Source organism: Desmodus rotundus, chromosome 2, assembly GCF_022682495.2.
Source record: "Desmodus rotundus isolate HL8 chromosome 2, HLdesRot8A.1, whole genome shotgun sequence".
NCBI lineage: Eukaryota > Metazoa > Chordata > Mammalia > Chiroptera > Phyllostomidae > Desmodus > Desmodus rotundus.
In genome coordinates, this window is record NC_071388.1 from 167,237,252 (window position 1) to 167,253,522 (window position 16,271).

Consider the following 16,271-nt stretch of genomic DNA (forward strand, 5'->3'; position numbering starts at 1 on the left):
CACATAAGAAATCCAGACAGCAATTGCTTTTCAGAATCAACCCGGTATGACTGAAGACAGTAGAGGTGTGGCAGAAATACCAATCACCCACACATTCATGCTAACGTAGCCTCACCCTGCCTGTACCTGTGCATGACGGACTGGTACCAGAACAATCTATTCTGGAGAAGTTCTCCTGTACCATGTGTTTGGTTGATGTAAGTTTGGCAATTGTTTGATTTTGTCTTTTTACTTTTTGAAAAAAATACTAGTACTTATTTAAGATTCACTTAATTTGCTAAATAAACTATTATGTTAAAACATCATTATTTCTCAATCCTGTTTTCCCTTTATTTTCAATAGATTTTAGTTTTAGCATATTTTTATGTTCTATATTTTTATTCAAATATATCTTGTAGTGACAAAATAGAATTTTAAATTGAGTCAATTAATTAACCTAAATTTATTAATAGCTACATGCATTTTATTAATCCATCATTTTACTTTTTAATAGATTGTTTTTGCACCAGGTAAACACCAACATCTTGATTATACTTTGAGGACAATTAAGCTTCAGTATGAACCAGGAAAGATGCCTCAATTTCTATTTACAACTTTGTGAAACAGTTTCTAGGAGTTTTTTAGACTGTACATTATATTCTTTCTCATATACATCCCAAGCCTGGAGTAACTCCCGCAAAGTATCCTGTAACTATTTATACTTTTCAAAGCAAAAATTATTGTTCCAGATATTAAAACCCCTACCTTTGACAGATTGAAATAAAAATGGACACTATTAAAAAGGAGTATTTGACATAATCTGAGTATAGGCCACCCATATATTATTACAATAAATAACTTTATATATACATACATACACAGCATGGGAATAAACTCGGCAGGCGCACTTATGTGCGGATTTTCTTCAATAAATACAGTCGGCCCTTCCAATCCATGGGTTTTGCATATACAGATTCAACCAACTATGGATCGAAAACAGTGCTTTCTCATTCCCAGTCTCAGTTCTCCAACTCTGGATTCCCCACCATGGTTTGAAAACACTTTTTTCCTTAAGTGGTTGGTTGAATCTGCTCGTGAGAAGGGCTGTTTGTAGTCAAGTCCACCGGCTGGGGCTTTGGTGTTCATAAGCCCTGTGTTGTGCAAGGGTCACCTGAGAGAAAGAAATCCTGATCCAGTTCGCGTAGGTAGAGTGTTAAATAGCAGTTTTGTTAGGAAAAGATTTATCTTTTGAACATAACAAAATATAATCTTAACATTGTAATTCTAGGTAAATGTAGGTATGAGACTGACCTATGAATTCCAGAGGGTTACAGGTTGGTGTTATGACCAAGCAGCCTCCTGATCCCCCAGCACCGTTTGGAAATCCTAGGAACAGGGTGCTTATCTCGTGGGCATGGCTTTTGGAGGATATTTTGTCCTGGCACTATGCTTTCCTTTCAGATGGAAAGGATTCGTGTCTTTCTCTTTCTTTTAGAAATGAAATAATGTTACTAGGTGAGAAAATAAAAAGCAATTTTAAGACTGCAGTGGATGAAGAGTTTTATGATAAGATATATGCCATAGCTTCATATATCTTTTAACACTTTATTACCAGTGAACAAATATCTAATTTCTCATTGATTAGAGTTCTGTTTCATGAGGGGACATCGGAAAGCTTTTTGAAAGACAGCACAGTGTTTATTTCCCTCAGATGACTGATGGCATTGTCTTTACATGCAAACATAAGACTTTTACTTTTTCTTTTTGTCCACAGTCACAGAATGCATCCCCTAAGCAAAGGAAGCAGAGTGTGTACACACCACCCACCATGAAAGGTACTGTTCAGGTACTGTTTTGGGGTGTTGCGAGTGTTGAGTTCATAGCAGGCAGGCTGTCTGTTCTCAAAGACTGTATGCTTGATAATAACCTACCTCTAGCCTCAGTGGTACACCTTAGCAATGTGAACTTCAGTAAGATACTCTCTATTTAAAACTTGGTTTCATCAAGAGTAAAGTAGGTGGTTGAAGAAAGGATAAGTAGATTCAGATGATCCAAATAATGACAAAGGCTTTTTTTAACCCTTCCTCTCGTGTTTTCCATCAAGTTATTTTTCCAGAATCCCTAATTACTCTTTCTAATATTGGCAGATGATTGTCACTTTTTTCTTGGCTTAAACAAAGTAGAATTTTGGGCGTATTTAATGTAAAGTGTTGCCTCATTGCCTTGTGTTGGGAGCAGCTCTAAGAAACCCAAACACCCATTAGCTGTACATATAACAGCTGTTGGAATAACAACTAGGAATACTAACTCAGACTCTGGCATTATCGCAGAATTTTCTCCCCAAGTTGGAACTGCTAAAAGAACATCTAAGTGCATCAGAATTTTGACCAACATCAATTCCAAGAAAGGCTTCTTTTATTCCTCACACCCAAATGTTCCTGACATAAGGCAGAGTGTGTCTAGTCCAGTAGCTCATGTTCCAGTCTGGCTTGGGGTCGTTGGCCCGGTGGTTCATCATGTAGCCATCCAGCTTGGTTTTGACTGCAGGAGAGGCCAGCTGAGCATCTTCCTCTGGAGTCTGGAGAGATGCCTAAATTGAGAGTGCAGATTTGCACTCTGTATTCTCTCTAGATTTGGGGGCTTTTCAGGGAGGTGGGATATAAATGGACACATTAAGAGCTACTGTCAGTAAACTTTCTTCCTGTGCAGCTATAAAACATGTTTGCTTATTTGCAAGACTGTGGTAAATAATCCAATCATTGGCATTGTAGTTTATGCCAGTGTAATCATTGACACTATCAGGCATTCTTCTCTGAAGATAAATGCATCATTTTGAACATATTTTCCCTATTGTAAGGAGGGAAAGTACAAGTATATCTTGTACTTTCAAGACATATCAGTTTTGGTAGAAATGGGCAACAGTGAAAGATATATGTTCACTAACTTAATGATTTCCTCTGTTCTATTTTTAAACGTAACTAAATAAAGTAATACTGTTCTCATGTCCTCAGAGAATAATCATATTATTTTAAAAGGGAAATATTAAAACCAAGGCCCCAAGGGCTCATGGTTTTTATTATATTTAGTCCTCAAATGTCATAAGGATGTGGGATCCTAACATTTAGGAAATTTAGTCATATTGCACATTTTTACATATACTCTTACTACTGTCAAGCTTTCCAAGACGGTCACTCAATGATCATCACTTTTGGCCATGGTTAAGGCTTGAGAGACCAGAGTAATTCTTTCAGTGGACTATCAGGGTGTTATTACAAGTCACTTAGATAGATCCTCATTTATAACTAGTAAGTACCTAGATAAGTCCCCTGCTTCTGATAAAAGAAAAGAGGAAGCTAAGTCAACATGTTTTATTCAGTTTACCTGTCCCTAAGAACTAGAAATAAATTTTTCAAGACAGAATTAAGAAATAGTAACATGGTACATGTGAGCACATTGCGAAGCTTCAATCATAAGATGAATTAGCAAAGGAAATGTTATTGAGATGCCAAATACGATACCACAATTTCTCTGAAATGTATAATTCTTCAAATTACATTGGGACATGCAATTGTTGAGTGTAAAAAAACATTTGCTGGGCAAGCAAAACGGCAACAGATATGATTAAGAGTTCTGGGGGGGAAAAATCACTGACAAAAAGGCCAACTAGAGCTTCGTGAAGGTCTCAGTGAGTAACTGCTTTAACAAAACAAAAACAAATTAGCAAGACTCCTTTATTCTCTTCTCTTATTAGGTTATGAAGAGTTACTGGGTACACATGCCAAAGTGGCAGGGGAAGAGAGCTGCTCCATCCCACCTATGCCATTTCGAGTAATGCATAGTGAGGCTAGTCTCTGATCTCGTATGTTCATTTCTTCTCCCGTCTCTCACTTGCTATGCTACTCATGACTCCGCTAGGTTTCAGGAAACAGACATGTCTAGGTTACATCTTACAATGTAAGCACTATATGAAGGTACAGGGGAAGAAATAGAGCAGAGAAAACCATTTTAACAGGCACACTGACTGATATATTGATGACTCCCAAATTTCTGTCTGCAGTCCTAATATTATCTCCTGAACTTCCCACCCTCATTTCCACCTAGCTACCAAAATTCTTCATTGACTGTTACTAGGTTTCTAAAATTTAATGTGTCTAAAACCAAACTCATTGGCTTTTTGGTGGTTTGGTTTTCCCATCTCAGTAAATTATGTTCAACTGTTGAGAACAAAAACCTTTGTGTAATCTTTGACACCTCTTGCTTACCAAACCTGTTAGCTACACTTGTTAGCTGTAATTTCAAAGTGCATTCTTCACCTGACTGCTTTTTATATTTTCCACTGCTTCTACTTTGTGCAAGCCAGCATTCTTTCCTGCCTGGGCCTCTGCAGCAGCCTTCTTCCTGGTCTCTCGGATTTTGCTCTTGCTCCTCTACAGTCTCCACGTAGGAGCCAGAGTAATCCTTCTAACTCACAGATGAGATCACGCCATCCCCTTCATCAAAATCTTCAGTGGCTTCCTGTCACATTCAGAATAAAATTACTAATTCAACCATGGCTTACCAGTGCCCTAATGAGTTGCATTTGCATCCCTGTTTGATCTCATCTTTTTTCACGCTACCCTTTGTTCATTGGTGTCCAACATTATGGCCTTTTTTTTTTTTTTTTTGCTGTTCTTAAACATGCCAAACAGACTTGCATTTCAAAGCATTTGTACTTCCCATTTGTTCTTCCTGGAATGCTCTTTACCCAGTGGCCTTAGATGTGGCTCAGCTCGTGTTACCTTCTCAGACAGGCCTTTTTATCCTGGTAATTAATTGCTCCTTCTACCATCACTATCTATGGCCTTAGACACTGCCTTATTTTTTTCCATAGTACTCCATATAATGTACCCAGAATGAGGTGTCTGTGCCAGGCTCATAGTAGGGACTCAATAAATACTTGTTGAATAAATAAACTGTAATGAACTGAGAAATTCAGCCACCTTGTCATCTGATCAGAAGCAGGTATCTCTTGAGCTTTGTTCTACTAATTGTTATACCTGTGCCTCTGCTTCTGTTTCTCTTTGCTTCTCTCACTGTCTGATTCTCCCTTAACTTTGAGTTCCTACTTATCCATATGCTTCTGGTTTCCAGGTATACTTTTCACCACTCCCCTCTCCTCTGTCCGAAGATAAGATCTGATTTGGTGAATGAGTACTATCCAAAATGACTGAACATTGGGCTGGATTCTTAAGAAAGGTCATCGCACAAACCACTGGAACAATTAGGGTGTTGTCTTTGGCGAGGGTCTGTTTCCCGAATCAATTAGTTCATGGCCAAGGTGGCAGCATTATGTGGCAAACACGGAAATGTAAATAGAAAGATCTAAATATAGCTTTCCTTTTCCAGGGTGTTTCACGGCTTGTGGAACACAGTTACTCCTAGAAAGTAATAACAGGTTTAACATTCTGGTTTCCTATTCATAAACTTACAGGCACTCAAAGCTGTCAGGGAGCTTACAGTTTAACTAGTGCAACTATCGAGTGATAACTGAATATTTTCACTGCATTTAAGCTCAGGGCATTAAATTGGCTATGTTCTCCTGAGGAGTCTAATATATTAGGCCTGGGGTGGAGCTAAATAATGAAACTTTAAAAGTGATTCTGTGGCAACAAATCTAAAGATTGACAAGACTCAGATATCTATCCAATCAACTACCAAACACGTGTTTCTTGTGTCCTGGGTAGATACCTCATGGACATCAAAGAGATCATAAGATCAAAATTAACATGTTCAAAATTTACCTTTTGATCTTCTCCACAACAAGTAGATTTGTCCTCGAATGTTCTCGAGTGTTCCCTTTCGCAGGAAGTGGAAGTTTCATCCTCCCAGGTACCTTCCTGAGTCCTGGGAGCCTCCAGTGACCCACTCCAAGGTCTTATGTATTGTGCCCCATTAGCATCTCTTCACCTTTCTTTCCTCTTCATTAATCTCTAGGGCCGCCACCAAATTTCAAGTCACAATCACCTTTTTGCCAGGATGTCATTGCTTACTCTCCATCTAGTCTTTCTCTTTCTGCCTCCCGTTCATTTTCTACATGGTAGCCAAATTGAACTTTTCTTAATTGTATTTTTTCCACTATCATTTATCCACCCAGACCCTCTTCCACCTCCACCCAGCCACCTACCCCCAGTAACCACCACACTGTTGTCTGTGTCCATGAGTCCTTTCTCCCTTTGGTTTTCTCTTTGGACAAGGAAACTTTTAACACACAAAAAAATGCTTAAGTTGCTTTCCTGTTAAAACTCCTTGATAGCTCCCCATTGCCATTACATAAAAATTCCTGTTCAGAGTGAAGTTTTAAAAGCTTACTGACCACCCCCACCCCCACACACCCACAGCTATTTTGGCATTTTGCCAGCTACTGAAAGCACCAGGCTCCTTGCTGATTCAAGAAAGAACTTGAACACCCCCCTTCACCTGGAGTGCTTTCTCTTGTCTACTTCTTGTCATCATTCTTCATCTGGCTCCCTCCTACTGATTATTCAAGTCCGATCTTTAAAGGTCAGTTTCTGAAAGGAGCTTTCCCTAACTTAGAGAAAGCTATACTTCTCTATTGATAGTTATAAATTGCCTATGGTTTTTTCATTGCAAATAATCACGATGTCCAATTTTTTATTTAATGTCTGTCTCTCCAGCTAGACCAGAAGTGATCTATTTGAGTAATCTATGTGGCAGCAATAACAGTGTCTACTTTGCCCTCCATCATATCTGCAGGGCTTAACATAATGCTTGGGATATAAGCCATGCTTACAAATACACTTTCAAAATATGTAAGTATAAATATACTCAACACTATTGTTGATGAATGAATCAGTTCCTTAGGAAAATCACTTTCTCCCTAATCTCTCTATCAGAAAGCTCTTTCTCTATTGAAGTCCCTAGAATTTGTATTCATGGGCTCTTGTTCTATATCATGTTACTATTTGTGGCAATTTTTAAAATGAGAACTATGTAAGTATCTCAAGATATCTATCAAGTTCTTGCTTCATCCTTAATTTTCTTCTTTCCGGGTTAATTATCCAAAAGTCAATTATGCCTGCCATTTAATCCTTTCACATTCATTCTTGATCTTCTAATAAGCTCGACTTTGCCTGTGTCATTCTAGAAGTACGTCATTCAAAATCAGCCTAGTATTTAAGGTGTGGTCTGACAAGACCAGTCAGACTTCAGCTAGGCCTGTCACCTTCTTCATCCCAGATAATTGAATTCTGTTAATGCAACCAGAAATCTTATTAGCTTTTTCTGACAGCCATATATTGGTGACAAATGATAGCTTAGTATAAATTCAAAACTTTCAAACCTTTTTCATGCATTGCTATTAAACCATATTATTCACCAGACATTTTACCTTTAAAAATTATGTTTGTTTTTTTAAACCAAAAAAGCAATTTTTTCCTCTTGTTAAGAGCGAGGCTTGTCACATGGACATGTCATATTTCATATCATGATTCTATCATCCTTTCTATTTTCTATTATCTCAGTTGTGTGTCATCTGTGGATAAGATAACTTATCTTTGGTATTTTTAACCACATCTGTAATAAGCTTAAACAGAAAAAGGCAAAGAGAGGGTCCTGAAGCACACATCTCCCTCTAGTTGACATTGACCGCCCCCCCCCAATGCCACCACCTAACCAGTTATCAAATAGACGTATATATTCCACTCTTCGAAACCAGGGGGCATTATGAACACTCTTGTTAGATACATTGTTTTATTTCAGGTATCTTGTTCTGAGTGCCTTTGTCATCTATATAGATGAGTTATAACGTTATAATGCATATTATGTAAAAAATGACAAAAGCTGAAGTTTGCGTAGAAAACAGACTCACTTCTCTGTTGCTCACTTTTTCATTATAGTGCTTTATAATTATATAAGTAGAAAGCTCTGAAGATTATCAGAAAAACGATAGCTGACTATCGTATAACTATGGGCACTTCTCTGCTGTTTACATGGTGGTCAGCCCTGTAATTTACAGAACAGCCAATTAAATTATTGTTGGATAGCTTGAATCATGTTTTCAGAAAAGCAAAGTAGGTTTTAATCTTGGGACAGGAAATGGCTGACTCATTTCCACCCCCATTTCGTGTTTATGTGTGTTTTACTGGAATGCAATTGCCTTCAAATTGAGGAAAGCAGAGCAAGTGCTATTGATTTAAAAGAAAATCTGAACATAAAACAAAACAGCTGACTGAAAAATGATCCTGTATGGCAGGGCCTCTTCGTATTACATTACCATTCTTAATGCACAGCAAGTCATTTTTTTTCTCTTCTGAAAAACATTTTCTTCCTCTCATTCTTCATAGTTGCTTTAATGGAATATTTAGCTACATCAGTGTCCAGAGGTTGTTCTTTTAATGCTTGTGACGGTAACTTCTACATTTTTTTTCTTCAAATATGGTTGTGATCTTGATATTTCATCGCTATTTTGCCTCTTTTCATAATAAAGCAGTAGATGCAAAGAAGGAATAACCCAGGGAGTGAAAAGAGTCCAACTGGTCCCAATAAGAGGTAGATGTGGCAAGAGTGTGACCTGTAATATTAACTGAAGGATAATCTTCAAATCCGAGGTTGTTGATGAGAACAATTTCATGGACCCAACATAAAAGGACATGGACTTTCGGGTCAAGTGACCAGTGTTCAAACTTCAGCACCACCACTTACTAACTGTTCTACTTGAGCAAGTCAGCAAGGTTAACCTGCCTCTGCTCTCACCAGTGAAGAGGAGATAATAGCTAACACCTAGAATTGCTGAAGGGACAAAATGAAACAATATGTGTGAAGAGAATACTTAGAACAGGCAAACGCTATGTGGGAAATAATTTGAATAATTATTTGAACCCGGGATTGAGTTAAGCACACCTCTTCTCCACTTCCACTGAGCCTGGCAGAACAGGGGAAGGGGCCTGGGGGTGAGATCAAGGAGGGCTGATGAAAGGATTTGGAGGAGAATGACATGTCTGGTGGAGCTGTGCTCCCACCCCAGTGGGAGTTGAGAAGTCAGGTTTAGAGCTGCCTGGCCCTAACAAGCATGTGGATTACCAAGCCTGGCAAAATTCGCTCCACTTTTATTTGCACCAGTCTCAGGTGCATTTGTGGATTTAATCTTTTACCTTGCACTTCCCTTTAAACAAAATCTGGCTTTTGCTTCAATTCACCTAGCTTCTCTCCTCCAACACAGTGTCCCTTACTTTCCAGCTAACTAATAGCCCCCTCAGACATGTTGATAATTAAATAAATAAATCTTATATTACAAAAAAAGCTTAAGAACAAGGTGATGATTAATGGTGAATTTGGAGATGCTAAAGATGATACAATAAATATTTCTAGCCAGAAGGATGAGCAGGGAATCACATCATAAAACTTCAGCCTGTAACAAATCAATGTAGGTAGATTGACGGTAATTATATTGAATTATGTCTATTTCACTCTCCTGATTTCAAGCCTCCTGTAATTGTGACAAGAAATATTCAAAAGGAATAGACCAGCCTGTTCTCATCATTCTCTGCACATTGAAAATCAAAGACAGGGAGAAAATGTAGCAAGGCTGCATTTTTTTTTTAAGAGAGGAGGGAAGGGAGAAAAAGGAGGAGAGAGAAACATCGCTCAATACTCAATACTATATTTTGTTGCTCCTCACACACCCCCAGCTGGGGTCCTGGCCCATAGCCCCACACTGCATTCTTTTTTAAACATTTCTGTTCCTCTGTGGGTGTTCTCTAGGTATTCATCACATTTGCTTTTCTAAATCATGGGGTTTTTTGTTTGTGCTGGCTCAGTTTATTTACCGTGTAGGGTGGGGCTTATTTATGCAATTGGAGACACATTTTCACAGATTTCTAGATAACAAGGAACATTCTAAATATATATACAAGTCTTGTTTATTTAAAAAAAACCCAAATATATGCTTCTATTTTCAGATCTACTTCCTTCACTTCTGTTTAATTTCTTCCACTAAGTTTTATGTTCATCCTTCCTTCTGTCTTTGCATGCAGAAGGCAGGGTCAGCTTGGAGACCTGATCTGAGCATGTACCTTCTTGAAAGTCACTAAGATGTCCTTTTAATATGAGATCAACATTGAGAGTGAAGCAAGAGGAAAATGCCAGCAAGTATGAGTGGACTTCATATTTTATGTAGTATTCATGGATGAGTAGGCTAAAAGGTCTAATGAGTCTTGAGATGATTAAGTTGCAAATTTGAAATTTGGAACAAGAAACTTAATCTCATGTAGTGCCACTTACATTTTGAAAAGGAGACCACTATTTGTTAGTATAGTTCTATTCATGTGTCTCTATATATTTACCTATTCCAAAATTAATCTTTTAAACTTGCATCACTGTATAAATAATATACAACTTTTAAAATTGCTTTCTACCACCCTGGCCAGGTGGCCCAGTTGGTAGAGCATTGTCCTGTGCACCAAAATGTTGTGGGTTCAATCCCCAGTCAGGGCATATACGTAGATCGGGGGTTTGATCCCTGGTCAGGGCATGTAGGAGAGGCATCCAATCGATGTTTCTCTCTCACATGGATGTTTTTCTCCCTGTGTCTCTCTCTCTCCCTCCTTCCTTTCTCTCTAAAAATCAATGAACATATCCTCAGGTGAGGATTTAAAAAGTTTCTTTCTACTTTAGAAGCAGGAGAAGAGATGAACTTTTGGATTTGGTTTAAACAGTGTCTTTAGGTCTTTCCCAGATATGCAAATAGTAAAATTCATTGGTTTAAGCACTAATAATGTATTGCCACAAACCACATATGAACCTCCACTATATGTCAAGCACTGCATTAAAATGGTGAGGCTGCGGAGATGAAGAGTGGAATCCCTGCCCTCTGGGAGACTGACCAGTCTAGAAGCTACATGCAAGCAGGCAGGTAGAGCTGACCATCAATCTGGGAATAAGGATTTGACAGGGTTATCACGGGGTGTGGGGAGACACACTAGCCCTGGGGAAAGGAGGGGAGGCCACGTTCAGATCACAGTCATGCGTAAACACAGTCCTGTGTCTGCAGAGTGCAATAAACCGAGTCATGGAAAAGTGGGATACACGCCTCACTGTTTTCAATTCTCCTGTTCACAATAACTGCAAAGCATTTAAGATGACACCATCATTTAGACAGTAAAATCCCGAGTGGATCATCACAAGGATTTCTGCTGCCGTGCAAAGTCTAAATACGTCCCACTAATGGACTATGTAGACATCACTTTTTGAAACATTTGGAAATCCTTTTGTATTTGATTACATTTTAAAAGTTCTGGTTCACAGCTTTGTCTTCGCTCTTAAGAATGTTGCTTCTTAAAACAGCTCAAATCATACTTTTTAAAAATAAACTTTATAAAATTCAAGAGAAGGTAAGGTTCCCAAATTCATTTTATGAGATCAGAATAATCCTAATTACAAAACTAGATAAAGACACTACAAAGAAAGAAAAATATAGGCCAATATCACTGATGAACATTGATGATAAAATCTTCAACAAAATATTAACAAACCGAATACAACAATGCATCAAAAAGATCATACACCATGATCAAGTTGGATTTATTCTAGGAATGCAAGGTTTGTACAACATTTGCAAATCAATAAGTGTGATTCACTACATAAACAAAATGAAGGATAAAAACCACATGATTGTATCGATAGATGCAGAAAAAGCTTTTGATAAAATCTGGCACCCATTTATGGTAAAAACTCTCAGCAAAGTGCAAATAGAGGGAACTTACCTACACATAAGGAAGGCCATTTATAACAAAACCACTGACGGCCTCATACTCAATCATAGTCAATGGGCAAAAACCACAAGCGTTCCCCTTAAGATCAGGAAAAAGACAGAGATGCCTACTTTCACCTTCCTCTTTCAACATAGTACTGGAAGTCCTAGCCATAGCAATCAGACAAAAAGAAGAAAGAAAAGGCATCCAAATTTGAAAGGAAGAAGTAAACCTGTCTTTATTTGCAGATGACATGACACCATACATAGAGAACCCCAAAGATTCAACCAAGAAACTACTAGAACTAATAAATGAATTCAGCAAAGTAGCAGGATACCAAATTAATATTCAGAAGTCAGTTTCATTTTTATATGCCAATAATGAACTAAGAGAAAGGGAAATTAAGAAAACAATCTCATTCACAATTGCTACAAAAAGAATAAAATACCTAGGAATAAACTTAACCAAGGATGTAAAAGACCTATACTAGAAAAATTATAAGATACTGAAAGAAACTGAAGAAGATACAGACAAGTGGAAGCACACACCATGTTCATGGATAGGACGAATTAACATCCTTACAATGTTCATACTACCCAAGCAATCTACAGATTCAGCACAATCCTATCAAGATGACAAAGACATATTTCACAGAACTAGAACAAATATTTCAAAAAATTATATGGAACCACAAAAGGCCCCACATTGCAACATCAATCCCAAAAAAGAAGAACAAAGTTGGAGGAATCATGCTACCTAATATCAAACTATACTATACGGCCATAGTAATCAAAACAACCTGGTACTAGCATAAAAACAGACACATAGGTCAATGGAACAGAATAGTGAGCCCAGAAATAAATCTACACCTTTATAGTTAATTAATAATCAAAATGGGAAGCAAGCACATACAATGGACTAAAGATAGTTTATTCAATAAATGGTTTTGGGAAAATTGGACAGATACATGCAGAAATATAAAACTAGACCCCTTTCTTACACTACACTCAAGAATAAATTCAAAATGGATCAAAGACTTAAATGTTAGACCTCAAACCATAAAAATCCCAGAAGAAAACACAGGCAGCAAAATCTCGGACAGTGTTTGTAGAAATTTTTCATCAGATATATCTCCCCAAGCAAGGGAAACAAAAGAAAAAATAAACAAATTGGACTTCATGAAACCAAAAACTTTTTGCATAGCAAAGGAAATCATCAAAAAAATAAAAGACAACCCACAGAATTAGATACATCTGATAAGGGGTTAATATCAAAATTTACAAAGTACTTACAAAACACAACACCAAAAAAACAAACAACCCAATTAAAGAACGGGCAAAAGACCTGAATAGACACTTCTCCAAAGAGGACATACAGATGGCCAATAGACATATGAAAAGATGCTCAACGTCACTAATCATCAGAGAAATACAAATAAAAACCACAATGAGATACCATCTCACACTTGTCAAAACAGCTGTCATCAATAAATCAAAAACAACAAGTGTTGGCAAGGATGTGGAGAAAGGGGAACCCTTTTGCACTGTTGGTAGGAATGCAGACTGGTGCAGCCACTGTGGAAAGCAGTATGGAGATACCTCAAAAAATTAAAAATGGATCTGCCTTTTGACCCAGCAATCCCACTTCTGGGAATATATCTGAAGGAACCCAAAACATTAATTCAAAGGAACATAAGCAGCCCTATGTTCATTGAAGCATTATTTACAATCACCAAGATAAGGAAGCAGCCCAAGTGTCCATCAGTAGATGAGTGGATAAAAAATCTATTGGACATTTACACAATGGAATTCTACTTGGCTGTAAAAAGGAAGAAGATTTACCCTTTGCAACAGTATGGATGGACCTGGAGGAGACTATGCTAAGTGAAATAAGCCAGTCAGAGAAAGACAGTTAGTGGAGGAGGGGGTTAAGGGGTGGAGGATTGGACTAAAAAAATAGGATTCATGGATGTGGACAACAGGGTGGTGATTGCTAAGTGGAGGGGAGTATTAGGGGACTAAATGGTAATGGAAAAATATAATGAAGATTATATATTAAAAAATAAACTTTATATTTTAGAACTTAAAATTAGTTTTAGATTTACAGAATAATAATGGTGGTAGTATAGTCTGCAGCCAGTTTCTCCTGTGATTGTGTTACAGAACAGACCCGACCCAGGGTGTAGGGGTGGGCAGTGAATGATATACTATTACTGAATGGACCCACCCTTGTGCTCCGGGGGTCCCCCACCCCATACCAAGTTCGCCTTGCCCACCGCCAGGGAAAGACATCTCTCAATGCCAGAGATTGGTGAAAAGGAAAGGGATTATTTATTTAAAGAGTTATATAAACTTAAGAGTAATGACAATGTCTTCATTGAGATTCCAAAGTCCTTTGGAATACCCACAAACGCACAGTCCTTCCTTCCCCCTCTGCCCAGTCTGGGGTACCCTACCTCAGAAAAAGAAGGCCATGGTTCTTCTCTGCCCAAGCCACATGGTCCCAAAAAGGCTCACAGTCCCAAAAAGACGCCACGTGGCTGCCACGCCTGGGTTTAAATCCCAGCGCCAGTCTTCCTCTGCTGCACCACTTCCGACTCCTCCCACAATTGGCCTCAGATGCCAGCATCCCCGTATTAAGTCTGGGCAGGTGTGGCCCTGTGGTGTGGAGCCAATCATCTCCAAGCTCTTATGCAGGCTCTGTAACCAGGGGGAGTTGCCTCCCAGTTACATCCTGGGTGGAAGTCACGCCCATCCCCCTGGCTCAAAGCAGGGCCACAGCTGTTTAACGTATCTATGGAACCAGTTAAAGGTTATAGATACGTTAACTACCATTCTAGAGGTTATCTGCAAAACTGTTGCTATTCAAAACAACTCTCAATGGCCCTGCTCCATGAGTCCTATCCCCTAGCTCAGACTTGGGGGGGGGCATCCTATATGTGTGTGTGTGTGTGTGTGTGTGTGTACACATATATATTTCTAATATTTTCTGGACACTGAGTTCTGGACCCCATTACAAATCCCTATTTCTGCCCCCCACCCTGCCTTGGCTGCACCCTGTTACAATTATATCATATATAAGTATGGTACATTTGTTATAATTAATAAACAATATTGATACATTATTATTAACTAAAGCCCATATATATATTATTTGTATTTGTTTAGTTTTTGTCTTTTTCTGTTTTAGAAGCTCATCCAGCTTACCACATTACATTTAGTATCATGTCTCCTTAGGCTCCTTTTGGTTGTGATAGTTTCTCATCTTTCCTTATTTCTAATGAACTTGACAGTTTGGAGTCGTGCTGGGCAGGTATTTTCTCGAATTTTCCTCTATTGGAATTTTTCTGCTTTTCTAATGATGAGACTGAGGTTATGGATTTTGGAGGAGAAAGACTGTACATGTGAAGTGACCTTTCCATTATATGATACGAAGGGCAGGAAGTATCAGCCTGACTTACTACTGTTGATGTTGGTCTCGATCACCTGGCTGAGGTAGGGTTTGTCAGATTCTCTAGAAAAGTTACTCTTTTTTACCCCATTTCAATACTTTTCTCTTCGGGAGGAAATCACCATGTGTAGCTGACACTTGAGTGGGAAGTTACGTTCCACCTCCTTGAAGAATACGTTTCTACAGAAATTACTTGGAATTCTGCACAAGAGATATCTCTCTTCTCTCCCATTTACTTATTCAATCATTTATTTTTTATTAGTATTGACTCACGGATTTTTTTTTACACTTGGAGTTTTAACTCAGTACTATATTTTGTGGCTCCAATAATTCTAGCTTTGGCCACTGGGAGCTATTTCAGTTGACTCTTCCGTCCCCCTGACATATCCATTATTGTGTTTTCTGTTTGTTTGTTTGTTTTAGCATATCCTTACTTTATGGCACTAAAAGATACTTACGTCTCCTTTGCATATTTCCTGTCCCAGTCTCAGAATCAGCCATTTCTTCAAGGAGCCTTCAAATTACAATTTTAATTTCTATTGAGTTAGTATACTATAGAATTTATGTTTGCATCAGTATATAGTTACTAAAAAGAGAAACATCTATTTCTTGCTCTGCAGAAATGTATGTGCATCACATCCATCAGTGTTTAGGAGGGTTAATACTACACTGTTAGCAGGCTAAGATGTACATAGTCCACTCTTACGAATGCTAACGGGAGTTCCAGGAAGAGAAAAAAAACGCAATGCCTAATAGCTGAGTAGGCAGATGTTGTCCTGATGGACTTGCCTTCCTACCTTTAACACAGTGTTCCCTGATGATTTCTGGGATGAGATTTTCATTGCCCCTTTATAGACGTAAAATTAGTAAAAGATATGTAGGCTTCTTGGAAATTGGTTGTTTGCTTTACTTAAATCAGAGGTTAGAAAAAGTAATGTTTCCCAAACCTTACATTTGTGTAGTGTTTCAACATATGCAATGTGTTCTGTGTGATTTTTTTTAACAGAAAACCATCTAAAGTTAAGTAGGATATTTTATTTTAGAGGACACCGGGGCTCACAGAAGAGCAGTTTCCCATGTTCATGCCACTCTCCT

General features: G+C 38.2%; 1 protein-coding gene across 2 annotated transcripts in view; it reads left to right on the plus strand.

The window, feature by feature from the left end:
* Positions 1-16,271, plus strand: part of PPP1R1C (protein phosphatase 1 regulatory inhibitor subunit 1C) — a 127,675-nt gene that overhangs the window by 64,735 nt on the left and 46,669 nt on the right. The window contains exon 4 of one of the 2 annotated variants that reach the window (XM_024561570.4): positions 1,754-1,825. In XM_024561570.4, coding sequence (XP_024417338.2) covers positions 1,754-1,825 — 72 coding nt within the window. The remainder of the gene's footprint in view (positions 1-1,753; positions 1,826-16,271) is intronic. The other variant, XM_024561569.4, reaches the window with a different exon arrangement.